The 27,892-nt window shown below is 45.9% G+C and overlaps 1 protein-coding gene across 1 annotated transcript in view; it reads left to right on the forward strand.

The window, feature by feature from the left end:
• The first annotated feature begins 263 nt into the window (after positions 1-263).
• The window catches only part of CNTF (ciliary neurotrophic factor), a 43,767-nt gene continuing 16,138 nt past the window's right edge, over positions 264-27,892 (forward strand). The window contains exon 1 of the mRNA XM_069227830.1: positions 264-633. Within this exon, the coding sequence (XP_069083931.1) occupies positions 520-633 (114 nt within the window). The 5' untranslated portion in view covers positions 264-519. The remainder of the gene's footprint in view (positions 634-27,892) is intronic.

A 27,892-nucleotide genomic window follows, 5' to 3' on the forward strand; every position in this document is an offset into this window, starting at 1 on the left:
AGAGAAAGTGCATTATTTTTTAAAATAACCAATATTTTTAAAGTATTTTCAAACATAGAAACGGAGAGTGTGCGTGCGTTTTTGTCTGTGTGTAAAAGTTCCAGGTGAAATCCGACAGACCCATCACCATACCAGACTGAAAGCACCATCACACAATTATTTATCACAAAATACATTTAATAGGGGGTGTAACACCCACACCCCCCTCTGAAGCTACGCCCCTGGATCAGGCGCACACATTAGGAGCCCGGCGTGCTGACACGCACACGGTGTGATCCTGGCCGCTCACACAGACAGTCTGGACCCGTCTGTCAGGCACAGGCGCCGCAGCCAGGGCCGCCTCTGCTAATCCCAGGTCGGCTCCCTCGTCAGATGCGGGAATCCAGAGTGGAGGGGGGTGCTGGGCAGTGCGCGCCCCCGCTATAAAGAACGCAGGACTGCGCAGCCGGCTCTCTCCCCCTCCAGGGCATACAGTGCCCGCCGCCGAGGGAGCACCAGGCAGCCGGTGCGGGGGGCAGCATGGCCTCGGCCCCCGCCGGACCGTCACCCACCCGCCGCCGGGAGCTGTACCAGCCGGCCATCCAGCACGCCAGGACCATGCGCGCCCACCTCGCCCGCCTCCTGGACGCCTATGTGAGTAGCGCGCATCCCGTGTGCGCCGTCTGTATGTTGTGTGTGAGGGGATCCGGGTGCCGCAGGTCTGCATGGAATCCATGGGATCTCCCCAGTCTCTGTACAGGGTGTATGAGGGGTTCCGGGTGCCACAGGTCTGCATGGACTCCATGAGATCTCCCCGGTCTGTGCATAGTGTGTGTGCAGGGATGCTGGTATCCCAGATCTGTCTGGATTCCATGGTATGTCCCCAGTCTGGGTAGTGTGTGTGTGAGGGGGATCCATGTGCCTCAGGTCTGCATGGAATCCATGGGATCTTCCCGGTCTGTGTCAGTGTGTGTGCAGGGATGCTGGTATCCCAGATTTTCTGGACTCCATGGGATCCCCCCCCCCCAACCCGTGCTCAGAGTGTCTGCAGGAACGCTGGTATCCCAGATCTGCCCGGACTCTGTGGGATGTCCCCAGTCTGTGTATTATGTGGTTGCAGGAAGCTGGTGTCCCAGGTCTGCGACATGGACCTAACTGCCTTAAATCACTGCTTCACATCTCCCTATCAGGTGCGTGTTTCGGGGGAGGGGGAGGTGTGATGGGGACGATTCACTTGAGGCAAATCCGACCACTTTACGCCAGAATGCCGTCTTTTAATTAACTCGCCTCTCATTTAAAAGCGTCCCCTCCCCCCACACACCCACTTCCATTCTAGTTAATGAAAACGTCAGTACCCTGATTTTTCCCCTACAAATGCAATTAATCTGTTCACACATGATGGCGGGTGTGTGGGGCGGGCCTGATTGGGATTTCAGTATCCTGCATATACTGGTCTTGTTGAGAACTGACTACATGTACAGGAAACCCGGATTCTAATTCTAGCTTTCCAGACACATCGTGTGATCCTAGACAAATCGTTATCTAATTTCCTCTCAGTTGAAACGGGCGAAACGGATTTTTTACTAATCTGCCTGGAATGTGTAAAATTATCCCTTTTTGTAGCAAAACATAAAGAAGAATTAAGCTCTCTGTGGTTTTATGGGTGATGTAATTGGACCTACGCAGATTTTAACAACAGCCCCTGCCTTGATGTCCGAGAACACTCCCTTCTGCGTTGTTTTCCAGCACATCTCATGTACCTCCAGCACATTTAAGCCCTTTGCCTCAAAATATCAATTTCCCTAATATGTGCCTCGAAATCACTTTTAAAATGCGAGGACCCCACATGTGCCTCAAACTGAATGAAGTTAGGCGCACTCTGTCCCAGCGATAGAAGCACATTACGAAAAGTATGGGAACTGTGATGCTGCATTCAATGGGGCGGGGTCAGACAGCGTGAGGGCGGGGTCAAAGGTGTGGCTAAAAAACAAAATATTTTGTATTTTTTTTATATTTCACCTTCAGGAAGCTACTTATAAACTAAGGCAGGGCTTAAACGAGAAATAAACAAAACATGTTGTTAATCAGTGATAGATGCACTATAGTACATTAGGAAAGCACTGTTAGTTAATGAACTGCAGAGTTCTGGGTGTAACAAGGGAGCCACAGAATTAAATCTTGGTTGGTGCAGTGGAGATTAGTGACTGGTCGATTTGTATTTTTAGTGCTACAAAGTTCCCGTCTGTGAACGCAGTGTAAAATAGACTGCTACAAAATGCACTAAAAGGTTTAAGAGAAAATGGTGCTGCTAAAATACAAATTTTGGTGATTCATAAACTGCGCATAATGTTTTTTTTTATATATACCTGTCCCTTAAAAGCAAGCATTTCACAGCTCAGCTGGTACCTCCCTTGCACTACACGCGAAAAGAGGGCTTTTTGTCATCATAAAACTTCAGGTGGTTCCATCAGTTCTCGCGAGCTCATTGCAGATTAATAACCAGTTGCGCACATTTGCATTTCTTTCAGGCAGGCACTCTGGCGAGATGGCTTGTTTAGCGGTGTGCCCCTCCCTCGGTTCCCCAGCACAGGAGACTCTGAATTATACTTCAGTCCAAGCATTTCAGCTGTTGGAATTACCAGTCCCGGGACGGTTGTCTTTTCTCAAAACATAGGGGAAAGGTTTTTCCTAAATTAAAATAAGTATGGGCACGTCGTCCCCCTCCGTGCCCCGCCCATTCCGCCCGACTTTAGAGGCCAAGCCGCTGTTAATTAGCACCGACTTGTGTTTCTAAGTCCCTGCGCAGACACTGGGCGCGTTGTGTGATCTTGGCCCGCCTCTGCCTGCAGACTCCCGTTACTGAGGGGTATTCAGAGGAGCAGCGCTTTACTGAATGAAGAGCGGCTCTGGGTAAACAGGGTGGCACGGGCTGTTGATAGGCCTGCCGCGGGGTGTTTACAGAGCTGCGTCACGCTGTTTACCTAAACCCTGCACCGAAACTTCGATTATTGTGTCCAAGGAGAGGCCACGAGGGAAGATCCCAACACTTATTTTAATCCACGCGAGGTCGGATTCAGTGAAACCGCTTCCTGTGGCGCTGGTAGGCATGCCGCATATGCGGCACGAAAAGAAGTGCGGCGGCAAAATGTGCGTTTCGTCCATAGGTGTGTAGCGTGCTGAAGATGCTATGACGCACATAGCTCAGGCCACAGGCCCCTGGAGAAAATGGCGACAGGCCTCTTGCGCATGGGTGACTCAGCAGGGCACGGTGCTGTGACCTGGGTGCCCCCTGGCACCGTACATGAACGCTTGGCATTCCACGGCGGCCCTCGATGGTGCCAGCTGTGTGCGCTGCTTTGGTGGCCGGTTCATGCTGGACTCGTCCGGCACATCACTCTCTGTGACACTGCTCAAACAGAGTAATAGTGTTGAGAAACATTTCCACGTCCACGATTGGTCATTTAATGTATGTATAAATCTTTTAAAATACCTGTGTGCATGGATGCATGCGAGGTCTTAAGGGCTGGGCACGGTGGGGCTTTTGCAGTGGGTGGTGAGGAAGAGGAGGGTGTGCAGGGATGGTGGTGGCTGTGTGTGTGTGTGTGGTGGGGGTCGAGATTTGGAGAGCCCCGGAGTTGCGTTTAGAGGGAGGAGGTTGAAGAGGGTCTCTGCAGGGGCACCCTGACGCCGAAGTCTCTTTAAATACCCTCACTTCTCTTGCTGTGTCTTTCCGTTGTCATTTCCTGTATAGGGTCAGTGCACAGTGTCACATTGTATTGATATTTCTAGCTCCACTAGATTCCATGGTTTATTAAATGCACAGTATGGTAGATGGTGGTCCGTCACTTCACCCCTTCTCACTTCCCAAGGTATCTCCAGGTGTGAGGGAAGCACTGGAATGGTAGATGGTGGTCCGTCACTTCACCTCTTCTCACTTCCCAAGGTATCTCCAGGTGTGAGGGAAGCACTGGAATGGTAGATGGTGGTTGGTCACTTCACCCCTTATCACTCCCTAAGGTATCTCCAAGTGTGAGGGAAGCACTGGAATGGTAGATGGTGGTCCGTCACTTCATCTCTTCTCACTTCCCAAGGTATCTCCAGGGTGTGAGGGAAGCACTGGAATGGCAGATGGTGGTCCGTCACTTCACCTCTTCTCACTTCCGAAGGTATCTCCAGGTGTGAGGGAAGCACTGGAATGGTAGATGGTGGTCTGTCACTTCACCTCTTCTCACTTCCCAAGGTATCCCCAGGTGTGAGGGAAGCACTGGAATGGCAGATGGTGGTCCGTCACTTCACCTCTTCTCACTTCCCAAGGTATCTCCAGGTGTGAGGGAAGCACTGGAATGGTAGATGGTGGTTGGTTACTTCACCCCTTATCACTTCCTAAGGTATCTCCATGTGTGAGGGAAGCACTGGAATGGTAGATGGTGGTCCGACACTTCACCCCTTCTCACTTTCCCATCTCCCAAGGTATCTCCAGAGATGAGGAAAGCACTGGAATGGCAGATGGTGGCCCATTGGCTTCCACTGTCTTATTTGCGTCCACCTAGACTGCACAACCCAAGGAAGTGGGTGAAAGGCAAGCTCCGGCGCCTCCACAGTCTTCCCTGCCACCCGCAGGTCTCCACAGGCACAAAGAAGGAAGACCGGCAGATAGTTATCAGTCGCTTCTGTCTCCTTCCTCCAGACATGACGGAAACATGGGAATGGCAGATGGTGGCCCATGGCTTCTATTGCCTTATCTGACTCCACCTGGACTCTGGTGAATCGAGGAAGTGGGTGAATGGTGGTCATCAGACTACTGAGTATCCCACCACCCCCAAGACTGCACAGACCCAAACAAAGCTGTAAATTGGCAGATTTGTATCCGTAACTTCTCCTGTCGGCTTCCTGAGATATTCCTAGAAATAAGGGAAGCACTGGAAAGACAGATGGTGAACCATCACTTCAACTGTCTTATCTCCTTTCCCTGGGTCTTCACAGACTCAAGAGAAGAGTTAGGATGTCGATCCACCACCCGTAAGTATTCTTTCAGCAGGATTCCACACACCCCAGAAAAGTGGCCATGTGGGTTCGGCCCAGGGGAGGTCGAGGGGACTTGGAGGGGGGCATACACAGCAAAAGCAACTTATGGATGAGAAGGTAACAACAAAGGGAAGTTATTTGCTTTAGGTCTCCAGGTGTATCATAGAAGTAAGCTTCAACATAATATTTTGTTGTGTGTTTTGAGTTACTGTGTTGGGGTTATGTTACATTATGTCTTCTTGGTGTTGTGTTGCTTTCTATTGCAGCTAGGCAACATTTATTTTTATTCAGCTCGATGCCATTTTCAGCCAAAGTGGCAGTAAGAAGTAACTATTTACCACTGACAAATGTGATAAAATTCCACTACTGGAGCTCTTCAGCTATTTAAAACACCAAATAAGCCAAAATTCATCACAGATGTCTGCTCTAAATTACCTACTCCCATGCTTTAATGTCATTCACTCGACTGCTTCCGCGGTTCCCTTTTCTCTCTTCAGAGACCAGATTAAAACATAGTGCTCTCTGTTGTCACACTAAAGATGGATTAAATATATCTGTTTAACTGTCCAGCATAGCGCATTTTTCGATGATTCAAAATTTGGACCCAGAATTCAGGAGGTTCAGATGGGTTTTGCTGCTGAATAGGTAATCTCTTAGCTCCTTCCGCACAAGTGTTGACTGAAAGCAAGCTGCTCTCCCATAGGGAATATCTTGTGCCCTGGGCTTGCCATGTTTCCATCCAGGTTGTGCCTAAAGGGACTAAACAGGCTGCAACCGTTGCCTGGATACGCAGAAAGGATATTTGTATCTGATTAGTGAGGCAATGCATGTGTCAGGTAGGGTAAGAAGATATACATATCTTCTCTAATAAGAGAAAGATGTGAGTACTTTCTATGTTAAATAAAGTATGTCTGATATATAACGCCTGATGAGAGGAAGTCATTACAGTTCTCTCTGACAGAAGGAAGTTTTAATGTTTCTGGTGTCAGAAAATTTGAATATATCTCACTGACGATACAGCGAATGTCTGGGGTTCCCACCATTAGGATTTTCGGGCGATATTTACAATTGTATTTTTGTAGAAACAGGCCGCTGTTAGAGATTTACGTCTCTAGTTGGCAGAGGTATGTACCAAGGCAGGCTTAACTTAGAAGGCAATGTGTAAAGTATTTGTGGAATAACTCAGACAGTAACACAGTTAAAACACCACAAAAAGTACTCCACACCAGTTAAGAAAAAAGGATAATGTTAGAAATGGGGTCTTTGGTTGGCAGTCAGGTTATCCCCTGTCCAAGCAAGGACCCTCACTTTAGTCAGGGTAAGTCACACACAATCCAAGTTATCCTGTGCCCACCCTCTGGTAGCTTGGCTCTTAGAAGGCAATGTGTAAAGTATTTGTGCGATAAATCATGCCATAACACAGTTTAAACACCAGAAAAATACACCACATAGGTTTAGAAAAATATCAAATATTTATCTGGTAAAATAAGGTCAAAACGATCAAGATTTGCCAAGTACACGTTGATATTTCACTTTAGAGAATGTTAAAAAGAGTCAAGTTCTTAAAAGCAATGTGTCTCTTGCAAGCACAGAGTACCTGATTTGCATATAAATTATCGCAAGGGACCGCAGAGCAGGAAATGCGTGTAAAACGGGGATGTGTGCGTTGGTTTCTCCGGGCGCACACAGACGATGTGTTGATATTTTTTATGCAGCCAGGGCCTTGCGTAGATTTCCAGCGCGCAGACTTGGATCCTCTTTGGGTTGCGGGGTATTTGGATGCCCCGGGGACGATGCAGAGAAATCCTGGGCATGCAGGACGAAGTCACAGGAGCTGCGTCGATCCGGTGGGCGATGCAGGGAAATTTCTGTTGCACGGCAGGTGCTGCGTCGATTCTTCTCGAAGGAAGTCGGGCTACGTTGTTCCGGCTCGGCTATGCACCTATCCAGTGGGCCATGCGTCGAAGTTCCGGTCGCAATGCTGGCGATGTGTCGATCTCCAATTGGGGAGCCGGGCTGCGTCGTTCCGGTTCGGCGGACGGTGATTTTCTCACCACGATGCAGGCTGTGCGTTGTTTCTGGCAGGCTGTACGTCAAAATTTCGCTGTGCAAGGTTTTCTTTGCAGAGATGAGGTCTTTTTGGTCCTGAGGCTTCAGAAAACAAGAGGCAAGCTCAATCCAAGCTCTTGGAGAGCACTTCTCAGCAGAGCCAGAGGGCAGCAAGGCAGCAGGGCAACAGCAAGGCAGCAGTCCTTTTCAGCAAAGCAGTCAGGTGAGTCCTTTGGGCAGCCAGGCAGCTTCTCTTGGCAGGTTGCAGGTTTTGGTTCAGAGTTTCTTCCTCAGTGGTATCTTGTCCAGAAGTGTCTGAGCTGGTAGGGTCAGAGGCTCTGTTTAAATACCCAAATGTGACTTTGAAGTGGAGGAGACTTCAAAGAGTGGCATACAAGTGCACAAGGTCCCCTTCCAGTTCCATCCTGTCTACCAGGGTCCCAGTAGGGGGTTTCGCAGTCCATTGTGTGAGGGCAGGCCACTGTCCTTTGACATTTAAGTGTCGGGCCCTCCACCCTCCCAGCGCAGGAAGAACCATTCAGTATGCAGATGTGTGCAGATGTGACTGAGCATCCTGTGTTTGGGGTTGTCTGAGTGAAATGTACAAGGGAGCTGTCAAATAACCCAGCCAGGTGTGGTTTGTAAGGCACAGAATGATTTAAGTGCAGAGAAATGCTCACGTTCTAAAAGTGGAATTTCTAAAATAGTAATATTAAATCCAACTTCACCAGTCAGCAGCATTTTGTATTACCATTCTGGCCATACTAAATATGGCCTTGTTACTCCCTTCAGATCAGAATCTAGCACTCAAACAGTATATGAGGGTAGTGTAAGGAAATGGCTCCCTGTTGCAGTTACCACCCACTTTTTGCCTGATACTGATGCTGACTTGACTGAGAAGTGTGCTGGGACCCTGCTAACCAGGCCCCAGCACCAGTGTTTTTTCACCTAAAATGTACTGTTGTCTCCACAATTGGCACAACCCTGGCACCCAGGTAAGTCCCTTGTAACTGGTACCCCTGGTACCAAGGGCCCTGATGCCAGGGAAGGTCTCTAAGGGCTGCAGCATGTCTTATGCCACCGTAGGGACCCCTCACTCAGCACAGACACACTGCTTGCCAGCTTGTGTGTGCTGGTGGGGAGAAAATGACTAAGTCGACATGGCACTCCCCTCAGGGTGCCATGCCAACCTCACACTGCCTGTGGCATAAGTAAGTCACCCCTCTAGCAGGCCTTACAGCCCTAAGGCAGGGTGCACTATACCACAGGTGAGGGCATAGGTGCATGAGCACTATGCCCCTACAGTGTCTAAACAAAACCTTAGACATTGTAAGTGCAGGGTAGCCATAAGAGTATATGGTCTGGGAGTCTGTCAAAAACGAACTCCACAGCTCCATAATGGCTACACTGAATACTGGGAAGTTTGGTATCAAACTTCTCAGAATAATAAACCCACACTGATGCCAGTGTTGGATTTATTAAAAAATGCACACAGAGGGCATCTTAGAGATGCCCCCTGTATTTTACCCAATTGTTCAGTGCAGGACTGACTGGTCTGTGCCAGCCTGCTGCTGAGAGAAGAGTTTCTGACCCCATGTGGTGAGGGCCTTTGTGCTCTCTGAGGACAGAAACAAAAGCCTGCTCTGGGTGGAGGTGCTTCACACCTCCCCCCTGCAGGAACTGTAACACCTAGCATTGAGCCTCAAAGGCTCAGGCTTCGTGTTACAATGCCCCAGGGCACTCCAGCTAGTGGAGATGCCCGCCCCCTGGACACAGCCCCCACTTTTGGCGGCAAGTCCAGGAGAGATAATGAGAAAAACAAGGAGGAGTCACTGGCCAGTCAGGACAGCCCCTAAGGCAACCTGAGCTGAGGTGACTCTGACTTTGAGAAATCCTCCATCTTGCAGATGGAGGATTCCCCCAATAGGGATAGGAATGTGCCCCCCTCCCCTCGGGAGGAGGCACAAAGAGGGTGTAGCCACCCTCCGGGCTAGTAGCCATTGGCTACTAACCCCCCAGACCTAAACACACCCCTAAATTCAGTATTTAGGGGCTCCCCAGAACCTAGGAACTGAGATTCCTGCAACCTAAGAAGAAGAGGACTGCTAAGCTGAAAAACCCTGCAGTGAAGACGGAGACACCAACTGCTTTGGCCCCAGCTCTACCGGCCTGTCTCCCCACTTCTAAAGACACTGCTCCAGCGACGCTTTCCCCAGGGACCAGCGACCTCTGAAGCCTCAGAGGACTGCCCTGCATCTAGAAGGACCAAGAACTCCTGAGGACAGCGGCTCTGTTCACCAAAGACTGCAACTTTGCAACAAAGAAGCAACTTTGAAACAACTTGCGTTTCCCGCCGGAAGCGTGAGACTTGACACTCTGCACCCGACGCCTCCGGCTCGACTTGTGGAGAACAGTCACTTCAGGGAGGACTCCCCGGTGACTGCGAGACCGTGAGTAGCCAGAGTTGACCCCCCCTGGGCCCCACAGCGACGCCTGCAGAGGGAATCCAGGGGCTCCCCCTGACTGCGACTGCCTGCTTCTAAGATCTGACGCCTGGTAAAGACTCTGCACCCGCAGCCCCCAGGGCCTGAAGGATCCGACCTCCAGTGCAGGAGCGACCCCCAGGTGGCCCTCTCCCTTGCCCAGGTGGTGGCTACCCCGAGGAGCCCCCCCTTGCCTGCCTGCACCGCTGAAGAGACCCCTTGGTCTCCCATTGATTCCTATTGAGAACCCGACGCTTGTTTGCACACTGCACCCGGCCGCCCCCGTGCCGCTGACGGTGTACTTTCTGTGTGGACTTGTGTCACCCCGGTGCCCTACAAACCCCCCCTGGTCTGCCCTCTGAAGACGCGGGTACTTACCTGCTGGCAGACTGGAACCGGGGCACCCCCTTCTCCATTGAAGCCTATGCGTTTTGGGCACCCCTTTGACCTCTGCACCTGACCGGCCCTGAGCTGTTGGTGTGGTAACTTTGGGGTTGCTCTGAACCCCCAACAGTGGGCTACCTTGGACCCAAACTTGAACCCCGTAGGTGGTTTACTTACCTGCAAAAACTAACAAACTCTTACTCCCCCCAGGAACTGTTGAAAATTGCACTGTCTAGTTTTAAAATAGCTATATTTGATTTATGTGAAAAGTGTATATGCTATTTTGCTAATTCAAAGTTCCCAAAGTACCTACCTGCAATATTACATGTAAATCTTGAACCAGTGGTTCTTAAAATAAACTAAGAAAATATATTTTTCTATACAAAAACCTATTGGCCTGGAATTGTCTTTGAGTGTGTGTTCCTCATTTATTGCTTGTGTATGTACAACAGATGCTTAACACTACTCCTTTGATAAGCCTACTGCTCGACCACACTACCACAAATTAGAGCATTAGAATTATCTCTTTTTGCCACTATCTTACCTCTAAGGGGAACCCTTGGACTCTGTGCATACTACTCCTTACTTTGAAATAGTGCATACAGAGCCAACTTCCTACAGGTAGCACTACTGATAGCCTATGAATGAAGCAGGCCTCACAGCAATGTAAAACAAATGTAGGAGTTTTACAGTACCAGGAAATATAAACTACACAGGTACATGTCCTTCCTTTTACCTACACAGCACCCTGCCTTATGGGTTACCTAGAGCCTACCTTAGGGGTGACTTATATGTAGGAAAACGGAGTTTAAGGCTTGGCAAGTACTTCTAAATGGCAAGCCGCATTGGCAGTGAAATTGCACACACAGGCCTTGCAATGGCAGGCCTGAGACATGGTTAAGGGGCTACTTATGTGGGTGGCACAACCAGAGCTGCAGGCCCACTAGTAGCATTTAATCTACAGGCCCTGGGCACATGTAGTGACTTATAAGTAAATTAAATAAGCCAATTGGGTATGAGCCAATGTCACCATGTTTTAAGGTAGAGAGCATATGCACTTTAGCACTAGTTAGCAGTGGTAAAGTGCGCAGAGTTCTAAAAACCAGCAAAAATAGTGTCCAAAAAGTGGACGGAGGCAGGCGGAAAGTTAGGGGTGACCACCCTAAGGCTGTCAGGTCTAACAGATATTATTCATCTGAATAAAATAAGATCAAAACAACAAACATCCAATATGCGCAAGTCAAGATATCACTTTTTAAATGTTTAAATGGGTATCAATCCTTAAGCATCAGTGGTTATATCCTTGTAACATACAGTACCTGGGATGCTTCAAAAATAACAAGACACAGGGCCGCAGAGGAGGAGATGCGTTGAAAACTAAGGCACTGCGTCAGATTTTCTGGTGTGGCACAAACAATGCGTCATTTCTTTCCACGCTGCAAGGTGATGCGTCAATTACCAGGAGTGCAGCCTTGGTTCGTCACTGCAATGCAGGGATATTTTGATGCCCTAGGACAATGTGTTGAAAATCCTTGATGCGCTGGTAGAAGGAGCAGGCACTGTCGATCCAGGAGGCAATGTAGCGATTTTTCCACCGTGAGGCAGGCGCTGTGTCAGTTTCTGCAGGCATGTTGATTTTCCGACGAACTGGGATTTTCTTCTCTGGGGTGAAGTCTTTGTGGTCCTCAGACTTCAGAACAGGAGACAAGATCAATTCAAGCTCTTGGAGAGCGCTTATGGGGAAGGCAGAGTCCTTCCAGCAGAGTCAGAGGCCAGCAGACAGCAGGGCAACAAGTAGGGCAGCAGTCCTCCTCAGCAAAGCAATCCAGATGAGTCTTTCGGGCAGCCAGGCAGTCCCTCTGACAGAGTCCTGGTGTAGATCCAGAAGTGTTTGATTTCATGGGGTCAGAGACCCAGTGTATATACCCAAAAGTGCCTTTGAAGTGGGGGAAACTTCAAAGAGTGGTTTTGAAGTGCACACGTTCTCCTTTCAGCCCAGTCCTGTCTGCCAGGATCCCTGTGGTGGGTTATCAGTCCTTGGTGTGAGGGCAGCACTGGTCAGCAGTGATAAAGCGTGATTAAGCGCGCAAAGTCATAAGACCAGCAAAAACAGGGTCAGAAAAATCGAGGGAGGCAGGCAAAAAGTTGGGGTATGACAACCCTAGGCTGTCAGGTCTAACATCTGCTTTCTCTCAGGCTGTGTTAACATATAGGGTACATACTGATCGCAGTGGTAAGATTCTGAGATCAACAGGCTATATTATGTTCTATATGGGGCAGGCACCTTCGATTGTTGAATTTGTACACTATTTCTATTTCTCCAGCTCCTTTCAAGGGGGGATTACAGAGGTGCACTACTTTATCCATCTTCTGTTCCCTAACGTTTGATTGACTTACAATACGTTTATCAAGTTCCTTGCTTTTTATCCATAAGTAGAGTTTATGAGTCCCAGTCTTTCTGAAATATTTCAATAATGTTCATAAGGGATCTGCAAAGAAAAGTTGTCCTTCGAATAATCTAATTATATTGACATGTAGTAATGTTTTCCAGCACACAAGTGATTGTTATTGTGGGTCAAATCCCAAACAATCCCAAACAAATTTGGGCCCGAACAGTTGAATTGGGCAGATAACAATCAAGTTAAAAAAAAACCTCCAAGATTTATTTAGGCATAACCCTAAAACATAGCATGCATCAATTAAAATCACAATTAGATCATTACTTAGCACACAATACACAACTCAAAATATAAAATAAAATAAAAATATCATCATATCTCATAAATATAGTAAAACCTACAAAGTAACTTTGTACACTACAACAAAACAATTCTCACAACACCCAAATGTGTAACTTATTGTATTTCTTGGAGGTGTGAGTCATTCCTAATCCTAAATACATATTAATAACACTTACATATTCCTTACTACTTGATTAGTAATTGAAATCAATTTAATCCTTGTAAAAACTAACCTTAGTTAAAAATGACCTACCTCATATTTCATTTAATAATCTGCTAATGCACATACCACATTTAAAAATCTCATACTTATCAATAGGCTAAGAGCCCGATCCCCGTTAATAACATTATATTCCATAAAAAATGGCTTTACAATCTTTTTCCTTTCATCTAAAAACCACAAACAGTCCAATAAAATATGTTAGCTGCTATATTTTTCTTTGAGGCCATGTGTACATAGGCCCTCTTCGTCCCTCATTGTAGTTCTTGTATTTATATCCATACAATACGGGTTTAGCCAAACCCTAAATGTTAATACTGCATTCCTTAACTTAGGTTTAAGCAGGTCCTCTATATAAGGAGACATAGCCTCATTTCTCCAGCCACGCACCATAAACTGGGTAGATATTTTACCCTCTAGAAAAGATAAATCCTCTTCTTTGGCACCTTTATTTACCGTGGCATGCAGCTCCTGCTTAGGGATCTGTTGTTCTTGGCTCTACTGATCGGCTACTAAACCCAAAGTAACACAAATCTTCTCCAGCCTACCTCTCACTAGGGAGGCCCAATTCAAGTCGCTTTTCCTTATTTCCTTTTTACAGAGGCATGCAATTTTGGGGATACCTTCTTCAGTCAGTCTGAACCAAAATTTCAATGCAGCTTGCATTCCCAAGTAACTCCACGCCGTCATTTGACATTCAGCTCTTAAACCTGGATCATAATTCTGCATCCCAATTCAACTTCCCAGCGAAGGTTAAAACTTCCACTCCATATTGGAGTTGTGGCCGCACCATGCCATTAAAGGCGTCAAGTATAGGACGGAGAGACAGGCCTCCATACTTCCAGCTAAACTGCTTTAATCCCCAAACCAATGATAATGCAGTAGATTGTAGTGACTCAGTATGTTCCCGCCATCTTAATTTGGAGTCAAACCACATACCCAAATATTTGTATTTATCAACCATTTCTATTGTTTCACCTCCTAGGTACCAGGAAAACACCCCCTTCTTTTTCCCCAACACCATTATTTTTGTCTTATCCAGATTAACTGTAAACCTTTTACTTTGACAGTAGTTATGGAAGACCTCTAATAATCTTTGCGATCCCAACTCTGTCATGTCAACTATCACTAGATCATCAGCGGATAATAAACAAGAGACATGGGTCCCATCCATTTTTGGGCATAAGCCCTCAGCCTCATTTAATATGTTTTATAAATCATACAGGAATATGGCAAACAATAATGGGGCCAACACACAACCTTGCCGCAGACCATTCATTATTGGGGCCTTCTTTGATAAAGTCCCACAAGTGTCTAAAATCACTTGGGCCCAATTTTGCATATGTAATCCCTGGAGAAGAGAAAGCAATGCTGAGTCCATCCTGAGCTGCCTCAACAAATCCCACAGCAAACTCCGACCCACCAGGTCAAAGGCGCCTCAGAAATCGACAAAGCAGCAAAATAGATGACCTCACAACTCTATTGACTTCTTTGCCAATGCCCAGAGACTAAAACAGTGGTCTATTGTCGAATGACCTTCCTTAAAGCCGCCTTGCTCTACTGGAATTAAATTATTTAATTCTACCCAGGGCTTTATTAGACCCAGCAGTAATTTACCAAATAAATTGGCCTAATTATTGCACCCCTCCAACTCTCAGGGACACAGCTGGAATCAAAGATTTTCTGGAAGGTAACATAAACGTGTTTTGCCCACCAATCCCCATTGTTTTTTATTATAAGGGCTGGAAGGATATCTGGGCCAGCTGCCATAGCTAACTTAGGAGCCACAATTATTTCTTTTATCTTCTGAAGGGAGAAGTATGACCTTATGACTGCTTCAATGCTTATTCCAGTCATCTTCCCCTACTAAACACCGCATACCCCGGGGGCCTTCCCCCTCCCTTACCAACTGCCAGAACCTCCTAATATTATTGGTTCCTATCACATCTAACATAATTTGCCAATTCATATTTATGTACTTCATTTTACATTTACTCAGGATGTTTTTATAGTCTTGTTTGGCTAAACGGAGCTTCTGTTCAGTTCCCTTATCACACCTTTTCCTAAATTCCCTTTCCAACTTCCGCACTTTTAACTTCAGGGTCCTGCACTCACGATTAAACCAGGTATTTTTATAATCCCCTCTAACTTGGCCCTGTTCTTTATTCACATACATTGCTTTAAGTTTTGCTTTCAAACAATCTGCCACTTGTTCAATTACTCTTTCATATCCCATAAACACATCATTCGGGTCTTCAGCCAAGCTGAGACCCCTATAATTTATCATCAGGTCAATAAGCACTTTTATTCCCTGCCTTAAGTCTTAACTATTGGGGCCAATGATCACTACCCTCTAGGTTCAAAACGTCAAACCCCACCACCTCCTCGAAATGCCAAACATTTACAAAAGTGTAATGAATTGCACAAGCCTGGTTACCTACATGGAAAGTCTGTTTTGCAGGGCGGTCTGCATCCACATTTCTGTCAACACAAAACAGACCTATAGAGACTAAAATTTTGACTAACGCCCTATCGTGTGCTTTAACCTCTGATCTGGGGAAGATAGCTTGCAGCAGTTGCACAGCGTCCAACAACTCTTTGTACGATTTGTCACAAATTTTTGGGTTTAGTTTATGATTAAAATCTCCCAAAATCAATACCAGTACACTACTTTATTTAGACATATAGGCGCTCATTATGATCTAGACGGGATAGCCCACCGCCAACCATGCTGACTGTCAATAGAAGACCGCTAGTGGCTGTGTCAGGCACCCTGCTGATAATGGTGCCTGGAGCCTCACCGCCATTGATGGCGGTGAGGGCCGCTAAGTGCCATGCTGGCGGTCGGTGGCGGGGTGGATGCTGCTCCACCCTCATCGCCACGTCAGTCCAGACACCGCCACGCCTATAATGATGTAGTCATAGGTGTGACGGTGAATGGAAACACAGCGATGCTGGCGGAGCAGCATCCTAGGAACCCGTTCCCTCCCGAAGCAGCCCCACGGAACAGGTAAGTGCTGGCCGAGAGGGAAGGGGGGGTGGGGATGTGTGTTGAGTGAGTGTATGCTTGGAGGTGTGTGTTTATGAAGGGGGGATGTGTGTCTGCGTGTATGAATGCATGTGTGTATGTCAGTATATGGGTGCATGTGTAAGTGGAGGTTGGGGTGGACCTGAACGGAGGTGGGTGTGGCATGGTATGGGGGGGTTGTGGAGGGCCAACAGGGAGATTGGAGGGAGGAGGAATGGGGGTCGATTTTCAGGGTTCGGGGGTAGGTGTTGGGGCCGGGTCTAGGGGCTGGGGGGTTGGTGGGGGTTGTGGCAAGGGGGCAGGGCTTGGCGTGTCACATACAGGTGACAGGAATGAGAATTCCTGTCACCTGTATGCTTTCCGCCATGGATTACCTGTCAGCGTATCCTGCCATATACCCGCCAGGAAATCCCTGGTGGAAATGGAACATTATCCCACTAGCGTTCTGGCCTCCACCGCTGGGTCAAAAGTGGCTACCGTCGGCCCGGCAGCCGATTCTGGCCTGGCGCTGGGTAGTAGTAAACTGTCTGCTTTGCAGCCAGTTAACTACTGTTTTTATTATATGGCGATCTGAACCACCATGCCGTCGGCGGTAATTACCGCCACCACCGGCGGTGTGGTCATTACCGCCAGCTCGTAATGACCACCATAGTCTCCAGATCTTCCTCTAACAGACCCAGCTGAGTGTCATAATCTGCTCTCTTCCTTGGATGGATATATACGTTAATTACAGTAAACTGCCTCGGTCCTCCAGCATCATTATAGAGGTCTACCAGACCAGCTAATAGCCAACGATATTTTTTGTTTTTATCTTTGTAAATCTGTTAACTATTCCATTCAAGATCAAGGTGATTAGGCTACCTGAAGGCCACCTTGGGTAAAGACCCATAGCATCCTTAAAGGGTCTTGAGAGGCCACCTACTGGCACCAGTTCTTCGCACAGCCAAGTTTCTTGGAAGCACACTATATCATGTTTTTCCAACATCTCTTTAAATGTATCTTGATTTAAATGCTTGTTATGTCCTCTTAGATTCCAGGAAACAGCTGGATGGCTGTGCGAAGCGTCTAATCCCTAGTCCAAATCGCTCAACCCCACCCCCCACTATAATCCTCAGAGGGTTTTACGAGGGGCTCAAAGTAATTCCTCAACATTGGGCTTTCAGGGTAGGCTCCTATGGTCACACTTAGCCTGCCCTTGCTTCTATTCACACACATTCTTCAATTTTGAGTACCTACTGAACTGTATTGTACTTGTTCTGGGAGCAGCCCTGCATGACAATTGAGGGCTTTGCAACTTCTCTCTATGTTCTCCACCTCCCTCATCTGTACCAGTCTTATATCCTCCTTCTCTAATTCCTTATCTGCCCTCCATACTAATTGTCTAACACATCCTGAATAAAAAAAGGGTTTTTGTCACCTCATTTCCTGCAAGATATGTCGTGAACTTCATTTGCCTTATATCCTCTGAACCGATCGTGCACAGACTGGGACATTTACCCATAACTTCTAATAGGTGCGCGCAATTCAGGGCTTTAAGCTTCTTCCGGCGCTTCCTACCAATCTCCCTTCCTCAGGGTTCCAGATATACCCACAGATTCTCTCTTCCATTAAACCCATCTACATTCCTCAAATTTCCATGACCACTAAGTAACGGGTGGGGTTGTCTTTCCCCAGTTGTTCTATACTTTCTTACTCCCTTTTGTTTTTGCAGTAGTTACCTTTGTTTTGATACCAGCAGCTTCCTTACTTTCCTCCATTACCCTCCCTCGGGGGTACCTGTCCTCCTTTACTAACTGCATGTCTTCTGTGTCTGCTACTCTAGGCCCCTTTTGAGCCACCCCCCCATTACAAATGCCCATTTCCTGCCTTTGCCGTGGGGCTACTCTGGAGGTCTTATGCTGATCTGTCTTCCCCCCTCTTTTTGTGAGCCATTTCTTTTTAATATTCCTTCCTAAAAAATAGGGTATATGCCCCCTTACCAACCAATCTCGACCCCTTTTCATCACAAGCATAGATTGTTTTGAAATATATGCAGATGGTAAATTCGATGTTTTTATAGGCCCCCCTTCACTACTTTCTATGGGCACGCCCACCTCCTGATCCCTTTTCTCTGGTACTGGGCGCGAGGGCCAGCATACAACTGTTTATTTGTTTTAATTCTTCCTAATCCCTTGTACTTGGTTATTATGTGACTTGCCCAGCCCAGTATTCACTGTCAATACTTCTAAAATGACCTGTAGAGTTTTCTGCATCAAGAACATTACCTCTAATAGAGATGCTGCTGGGGTTGCAGTAATATCTATTCCTAATGCAGACTGCATGGTAACAGGGGGGGGGGGGAGTATCCACTCCGGGGACATCTCTACCGTCCTCTTCTAATCCCTCCTTCTAGTTTGAAGCATAAGATGTGGATCTTTCACCCATCATGTAATTATTCACCATGTAGGGGGAAAGGTGGGGAGATCAAAATAACCTTGTCTCCAGTAAGCATACCCCCCTATGCTCCCCTATATTCCTACGCATCCCTTCCCCTAAAGATAGGTCCCCATCCTTTCATCCTCCCTCAGTCCAACATTTTGTGACTTTTCCTTTGCAATATGCTGGGATACATCAGCATTCCTTTTAAAATACTTCCCCACAAATGTAATTGATTGGCCCAGAGGCGTTACCCCAGCTTCTTCCCTAATGGCTGATAGGGCGTCTTCGTTCGCAAAATAGGGGACATATTTCCTCCTTCGCTGCTAATACCAATATCTTCTAAGAATTGGCACTCCTTAGGTTTACCCTTTTTCCCCGGTGGTGGCTTTTAATCTCTTCTTTGGGGCACAGGCCCCAAGTGTCCGTGTTTTACTCGGGGTCATTATATGTTTAATTTTCCACAGGCGGCGATAAGGCTGTATAAATGAAAAGGGCTTACCTCTACCTCCAAATGTCAACTACTGCCGCCTCCACACACCACGTTACATGTCCACGTTCCTAATCAGCTCTTCCACTCCTTGTTTCCAACTATCCTGCTGGCCTTTTATCTCTTTGGTGCTTTTCCTCTACTTATATACTGTCTCTTAGCACCACTAAAACTCCTTAGTGCTTCTTCTTTGCGCTTTTTTCTACCCCCCATGATCCCTACCCACTCATGCAGCTAAGAGCCAGGAGCTCTGAGCTCACAGGGTCAGGTTTAATTGCAATAATGCAATTTACTCCAATACTGTGCATCTGTACAGCACAAGTGCAAGAATAAAATTAAATCAAGTCTAGCACACGGTCCCAGGTGAAAAATGGCTCCGGACTTACTCCGTGGCAGAAACTCTGTGGCAAGCACTAACACACTGAAACAGCATAATTCCAGCTCCTGATTCCTATTCCTGCGACTGTTGATGCCACTTCTGTGGCCTCTGCGGCTCCCACCGGGACACAGAGCCCTAAAGCGCAGGAGCGCGTTATGATGCAAAAGCACACAGACCTTCAAATTCTTTTCTTCTTTTCTTCTCATCTGAGTCTCTGTAATACCATCATCGGTCAGTTGATAAAAGTAGGTTTACAGGCAGGACTCCCAAGGTTTCTTTCACGATAGAGCAGCCTGAGTGTGGGAGCGCATAGAAGCGCAAGGGTGCAAGGACGCAGGCAAAGACGCAGGCGGCGGGCACGAGCACTGTGGCGTCAGAGTTCAGTGGAATGCCTCGTGTGTTGCTTCGAGTAACATTTGACAGGTGTTCACACTCACTTGATCATCTTCTTACGCAGATAACAATCGTCCATAACATCAAGCACGGGCTAGGTCGTACAATTTGAACAATTGCCTCGAAAAATGCGATGGATCACACAGATGGGCAACCATGTGAATAGCTCTAGCCATTATCAACAGAGGTAACATAATGGGAGCCCGCAGCTTGTCATATAGTTGTCTTAATCCATAAATTGCATTTCTGGCTTTCTTTTTAGGCTAGATTAGTAACATTAATGGCATTCTCCTTCAGCCCAATCTTCTAATAATTTTACCATGGGCCCCCTCTGCTGGTTATCACTGGCTGTCATTGGATTAACCTGCTTCACCAGCATCTGTGAACAAGCTGCACCTCTGACTTGTGTCCTTGTGTGCCAGATCTTCTCCTTGGCCAGGGAGAGTACCAGTACACACAGGTGCAGGCCGACAGGCTCCGCCATGTGGCTGTGAGAGCAGGGTGGGTCTGTGCTCCTCTCTGACAGCCCAGTGCTGTTAATGCAATGCAGACGAGACCCTGCTGATTAATGCAGCAGCTGGGCCCGGGTCTACATTGCCCTGAGTTGAGCTGTAGCATTATTCTGCAGTGGCCAACTTGCACTGTGTCATGGCTGCTCGGGGTCGAAGAACCTGCGTCATAATGAGATTGACAGTACAGAGTCCTTTCAAAACCTGCATTATCAATGGCAGAGTATTTGTGAGGCAGGGCCTGGCGCCTGCCATATATATGAACATGTTAGAAATTCAGCCTGGGGTAAGACAGACACCCCAAAGCAGGGGTCTAGATACCACCCATTAAACAGGTCTCTAAGCTGTACCTCTCCTCCCTTGTCCGCAGCCAAGCTACGAGTCCCCCTCACCCGCTCACCCTAAAGGGTACCTGTACTTCTTTTTCCATGTCTAAAGCAGTGCTCAGAATCCCATCTCACTAGCATTTTAGCAATGAGCCAGTGGTGATATTGGAAGCCCATAAAGTCCACTTTCAGAGTTATTGTTCCCTCAAATGTTTTTCCTCTTTGAGCGGCAATGAAGGCCCTCAGTGCACTACAGACAATGCCGCGGGTGCCGGCACCTCCCTCGTCTTGCATCCCCATCCGCCCTCCACCCACCGTCCTTTTATGGAATGACTGACTTTACAACACGTCTTTACCATGCAAGGTTAAGGTAAGTAAAACATCTATCTATCTAAAATTAAGTTGATGGTTGTCCTTATTTGGGGGGAACCAGCACAACACCCCCATTTTTAAATAAATTATAACTTATTTTTCTCTTCATTGGGAGGGAAACCCCACAACCCTCCTTTCTTAATTAATATTACCACCCTATAACCTTAAACACCCTTAAGCCCTAAAAATATCCTTACCACCCATACCCTTACCAAACCGTAGCCCCTAAAAATACCCTTACCCATCTCTATGCCTTAAAAATACCCTTATTAACCATAACCTTACCTACCCCTTAAACTTAGAAATACCCTTACTACCCATAACCTTCCCATCCTTAACAAAACCCTTGCCACCCATACCCTCACCTACTCCATAACTTAAACATACCCTTACCCACCCTAAACCCAAAAAATACTCATACCACCTTATACCCCTTCCCACTTCTAAACCCTAAAAAAATACCATTACCATGCAGTGCCCTACCCATCCCCATACCCTAAAATACTCTTACTACTCTAAACCCTTAGCCACCCCTACACCCTAAAATACCCTTACCACCCTATGTATATGTGTATATGTAGACTGAAAGACATAGTTACATTTATTACACTTACCTGGCATGCATGGTAAATGATGCGTGGTAAAGGCTGTTTCCCTCTGTTATGTTGATGCCCACTCCCCACCCCTGCGAGTCCCCCTTGGCCCATCCAACCTCCTGTCCGCCACAAATGCATTAAACAAAGCTTAATAGCACTCGCATACCTCTTAGCTATTTGGCGTTATCAGTGCTTTTTTAGACATATTGAGCCGCACAGGCTGCTATGCAACAGGGCTTAAAGAGGAATAATAAAGCTCTATCACGCACTCAATGCTGACTGCGTCATAGCACTTTTTTTCCTTTTACTTTAAGCCGGTTCTGCTGTGCAACATATTTAATGAAACATTTAGAAAGCCAATAGATCTCACATGGGCAAAAACTATTGGCTTTGTCAATGCTTGTTCCTGTAGCCATGAATGCATCTTCAGGTTTGGACTAGGCAGCAAATGGCCCCATTAATGAATGAGACAGCTAAAAAAGTAGCCCACATTGGCAAATTAGGGCAGTTTTGAACATGTAAAGTCACGCTGTATAAGTGTTTGCAATCTATGTGAGACTCCAAGTGTTTGTGTTTTCTGCAGCAAGCACTTGTGATAATATCAGGGATTCAGCAGTAACAAGCATTGGCAAAGCCAATAGATTTTGCATTTTCTTTTTCTTTTGCATTCTGTCTTACTAACTAGATTATAAATATTAGAAAAAGGTTATAATAAAGTTTCTTTTAAATTTGATTAACCGTTAATTGTGGTTTGTGTTGTATGTTGAATTAATATCCCAGGGTTCCAAACTTGTAATTTGCACTCTTATTTAATATGGCATTGTATTAGAGTATAGCAATGTGTAGTTAGCAAAGTGACACTGCCCCTGCTGTACCTTTTAAATTGTGCCCTTTTTAACTACAAGTAACTGCCTGTTTAATAGTAAAATATAGCAATATTTGGTGTTTAGAGGAGGTCTGTCAACTTTTGGTCCCTGTGCCACGGCACTTGCTGAACATTCAAATCATGACCCTAGTGCCTGCAAGATGATTGCACTTGTGACTGCCATTTAGTAGTAAAATATTGCAATATTTGGTGCTTTGATGAGTTATGACAGTTTCTGTCTCTGGTGCCACTGCACATGCTGCACCATTCAAATCAAAACCCCGTCGCCTGCAAAGTAACTTCACTTGTTACTACCTGTTTAGTAGTAAAATATAGCAATTTTTGGTGTTTAGAGGGGTTCTAGAGCTTTTGGCCCTGGTGCCACTGCACCTGCTGCACCACTAAAATCATGACCCTAGTGCCTGCAAGGTAGCACTTGTGACTGCCTGTTTAGTAGTAAAATGTAGCAATAACCTGTGTTTAAAGTGGTCCTGACACCTTGTGGCACCTGAGCCTCTGTACTTGCTGCACCATTAAAACCATGACCCTAGTGCCTGCAAGAGAACTGCACCTGTGGCTGCCTGTTTAGTAGTAAAATATAGCAATATTTGGTATTTAGAGGAGTTCTGACAAATTTTGGGCCTGGTGCCACTCCACCTGTTGCACTATTCAAATCGTGACCCTAGTGCCTGCAAGTTAACTTTTGGTATTTAGAGGAGTTCTGACAACTTTTGGGCCTGGTGCCACTCCACCTGCTGCACTATTCAAATCGTGACCCTAGTGCCTGCAAGTTAGCTGTACAAAAATATTGTAATATTTGGTATTTAGAGGAGTTATCACAACTTTTGACCCCTGTGCCACTGCATCTGCTGCAGTATTCAAATCATGACCCTAGTGCCTGCAAGATAACTGCACTTGTGACTGCCGGTTTAGTTGTAAAATGTAGCAATAATAAGTGTTTAGTGGAGTGCCTAGAGCTTTTATTCCCAGTGCCACTGCACCTACTGCACCATTGAAATCACAACCCTAGTGCCTGCTAGATAACTGCTCTGGTGACAGCCTGTTTAGTAGTAAAGTGTAGCAATAATCTGTATTTAGAGGGGATCTGAAACTCTGAGGCCCTGGTGCCACTGCACCTGCTGCACTAATCAAATCATGACCCAAATGCCTGCAAGGTAACTGCACTTGTGACTGCCTGTTCAGTAGTAAAATATAGCAATATCTGGGGTTTAGAGCAGTTCCGACAACTTTCGGCCCTGGTGCTACTGCACCTGCTGCACCATTCAGAACATGACACTAGTGCCTGGAAGATTACTGCACTTGTGACTGCTTGTTAATAACTCACTAAGAGAATAACAATTCAAAATAAAATGTTGCCCAACTATACAAATGACTTTACTTTAAAAATGAGTGAGTGGTAATTTAAGAAACAAACACACAAATAATTTTAATATTTACAACTGTTAATCATCCAAAATGTAGTTATTAACTAATGAAAAACAGAACATAATGAACCCACTCGCTGCTTGCTTTCCATCTGCACTGGATACTCCATTGCAAGATAGCCAACATGTTTACACACATTTGAAAGTGAATTGACTTCAGTTAATCTTTTCGTACATACAAACATTAACAAGTAACCAATCACCAAACACCAGAAGCTGTACTTTGGCCATGCTCCATGCGATGGCAAAAGCAAAAGAGAAAGCAGAACAGCATAGCAGGAAGTGACCTGCTAGCCAATAAAGAGCAAGTAAATTTAAGCAACGTTCGAATGAACAACTGGGAAGTTCAGGTAAGTAAGGGGCAAAGTAGGGGTGGGTTCCAAGTCCCTTTAAAGAATGTTTTCTAGCAACATAAGACTATGCAAGCATCGCACAAGTGATGCGCAGGCGAAACCTAAAACCAGGTCCACAAAACAGGTAAAAAACAGAGACAGGCCACAAACATAAAAAAAATATGCCTGTAAGACCAGTCTGAATGCCCTATAGACCAGCGAACCTGCATGTCTCCCCTGCAGCCTGTTGGTATGTTAATGCATGCATCTAGTACTTTCCAGCAAAGGGAGAGAGCAGAAGGGCTTGTAAAGGTATTAAGTGCATTAGCATATAAATTAAAGAGCTACCTCGTCACACTGCCAGCTTGAGGGGCCCCATCAGAATACTGATCGGGGCCCAGCAAGATCTCTTTTGAACTGGATTCTCTTTTGCAGGGAGCGCACACGAAGAGAAAGCTTTCTTTCACACTGCTACATTCTTTTTGAATGAGTAACTGGGGGAGTCTTTCTCTCTGTGCCAGTAATCTGATGTGTGTTCCTGCAGAGACTATGGGAGCTGTCAAAGTGTAGGGTGCGCATGCGCGCACCTTACAGGGGACACACTGTAAGGCGCCCGTGATGCTGCTCAATATGTCTAAAAAAAGCTTTGACAAACCCAAATAGCTCTCAGGTACATGAGTGCTATTTATTTTTGTTTAATCCTTTTGTGGCAGACAGGAGGTTGGGATGGGGCAGGGGAATTGTGGGGGTTGGGAGGAGGCATCAACATAACAGAGAGAAACAGCCTTTACTAGGCATCATTTACCATCCATGCCAGGTTAGTGTAGTTAAAGTAATGTCTGTCTTTCTGTCTACATGCACATACATACAGAGAGAGGGTGGTGAGGATATTTTAGGGTATAGGGTTGGCTAAGAGGTTTAGGGTGGTAAGGGTATTTTTAGGGTATAGGGATGGGTAGGGCATAGGATGTTAAGGCTATTTTTGTAGGGGTTGGAATTGGGTATGGGTATAGGGTGGTATGGGTATTTTTCGGGGTTAGGAGGGGTTAATGGTAGGGGTAGTAAGAGTATTTTTAGGTTATGGGGTAGGTGAGGGTATGGGTGGTAAGGGTATTTTTAGGGTTTGGGGCGAATAAATGTATGGGTAGTAAGGGTATTCTTAAGTTATAGGGGTGGGTATGGGTAATAAGGGGATTTTAAGGTATAGAGGTGGCTAAGGTGATTATTAGGGCTTATGGACTTTAGGGCTTAGGTGTGGGTAAGGATATGGGGTGGTCATGTAAATTAAGAAAGGGGGATGTGGTGTTTCCTTCTCAATAAAGATAAAAAATGCTAATTAATTAAAAAAAATAGCGGTGTTAGGGAGCGGGGTTCCCCAAATAAGAAAAAATAAATAAACTTAATTTTCTTGCATAGATAGATAGATAGAAAGATAGATAGATAGATAGATAGATAGATAGATAGATAGATAGATAGATAGATAGATAGATAGATAGATAGGTGTTTTACTTATCTTAACCTCACAACATAAAAACATGTGTTGTAAAGTCAACCATTCTATAAATAAAGAGCGGGTGGAGGGTGACTGGGCAAGCAAGAAGCAGGAGGTGCAGGTGCATGTGGCCTTGGCTGTAGTGCCCAGAGGGCCTTAGTTGCCAGTCAAAGGGAAAAAATGAGAGGGAACATTGGTCAGAAGTGATTTGCTGATAACCCCGATGGATGCTTGCTGCCAAAATCTTACTTACTAGAGTCTGGATAAGTAGAGCATTACGACCTTAGCACTGGGCAGGGCGACCCAAGAAGAAGCACTGGGGTAATGCTTACTGAGCTGTCCAGTAGCTTAAGAGGCACTCCACTAAAGCTGCCAAGTAGCAGGTCAGAACAACTTCAGAGGTCTCCACAAGTCACAAGGCTCCGATGGAGACCAAGAAGAAGGTCAAAACTCCAAAGACTGTCCTGGATGAACCCATCGTTGGACCTTAGTGATGTTGTACATCCCCAGGAACACCCAACAAAGTTAGACAGAGCTCCACCCTCGGTGTCAGCCACTCCCATGAATCATTACAATGCTACTGCCTTCCTGAAACCATCTTCACCTTTCAACACCTCCAAACAGTAAAATGTTGGCAATAGATGGACTGTTTGGATAGATACGGATAGTTACATTTGAAGATTCCATTGATGCATTTCAAGAGACGGATAACAGATAGATTATCAAATATCTCAAAAATCTTGCTGGTGATGGTGTGAAAGAAGTCATAAAGAAAATGCTGAGAACTAATAAAGAAGTCACCATCAGATTAAGAATGTGTTGAATTACAAGTTTAATCTAGTACCAAATGTTGATTTTGAACTACACGTTTTCTATCAAGAATGTCAAAGAGTTGGTGAAACAATTGATTAATTTGTGGAAAGACTTGACACACTCATCAACACTGCAAGTTCAGTACATTTAATGATAAAGAAGCCATGGGGCTTAGAGTTATTGATGGATGCCTGTCTGATTCATTCAGGTGAAAATAGCTGAGGAACATGCTGAGAAACAAGCTGCTGGCATGGATGCCAGAGATGCCCAGAGCGACTCAGTCATGATTGTGAAAAGTAATCAAGAACAAAAGACTACACATATAAAGAAATTCTGTTTCATTTGTCAGTCAAAGAAAAGTTGACATGCCAAAGCAACAAAATCATGCAAACATTGTCCAAAGATTTCATTGGAAATAAATGGATGTTCAATACCTTTCATTATCGACAGTGGTGCATCGATAAATATAAGCACAATTAACTGTCTCCACTACTGCACTTCAGCTGTCAAAGACCAAAGTGTATACTTGGGCTGCATCGATGCCCATGAAGAGTCAAGAGTCATTTGTAGCGACAGTGAAACATAAGGAACCGTAGGTACAAGCACCGATCCACGTGCTTCAAGGTGCGGTGGCAAGTGCCTGTTTACTCAGTTTCAACACGGCTGCTGACATGGGGCTAATGTTTGTGCACTACAACGTGAATGCTCATTATGAAATAGTAAGTCAGTTCCCTTCCTTGTTTCGTGGTTTGGGAAAGTTAAAAACTATGAAAGTAAAGCTGTATATTATTGAGTCATGTGGCTCAGAGACACGGACAAGTTGCTTTTCATTTACAAGAAGCTGTTGAATTTTTTTTTTAACCACTACTTAAGCATGATATTATTGAGTGTTCCACTGGTCCAGCTTCATATGTTTCTCCCAAATTAGTAGTGCCCAGAAAGGACAGTGAAGAAACACATGCGTCAGGCAAACAAAGCAGTTGAACGAGAACGACATCCAGGGCCGCACATGGCTGACATGATAACGCAATTGAATGGTGCCAAGGTCCTGCCTCAACTTGATTTAAATAAAAGTTATAATCAGTTGGAACTTGAAGAAAGCTGCAGGTACGGTGCAGCCTTTTCTACACATCTTTGTCTGTTTGGATATAAAAGACTTAAGGCCCTATTTAGAACTTGACGAATGGGTTACTCCGTCACAATGGTGACGGATATCCCATCCACCAAAATCTAAATCCCATTATTTCCTATGAGATTTAGATTTCAATGGAGAGAATATCTGTCACCGTTGTGACGAAGTAACCCGTCCGCCGATATCTAAATCAGACCCTTGGTCTTGCTGCGCCATCGTCTGCAGAACGTTTCCAAGACGTCATTCGATGCCGCATACAGCCTGTGGTGAACACGTGCAATTATAGCTGTGACATATCAGTTTTCTGAGCTACACAACTCTCACACAAGTATGTCAATTGCTCAGTGATGCAGTTCTGAATTAGAATGCAGACAAGTGTGAGTTCAACAAGACAAAACTGAAATTCTTTAACCATATCTTTTCT

This window comes from Pleurodeles waltl, chromosome 4_1, assembly GCF_031143425.1.
Source record: "Pleurodeles waltl isolate 20211129_DDA chromosome 4_1, aPleWal1.hap1.20221129, whole genome shotgun sequence".
NCBI lineage: Eukaryota > Metazoa > Chordata > Amphibia > Caudata > Salamandridae > Pleurodeles > Pleurodeles waltl.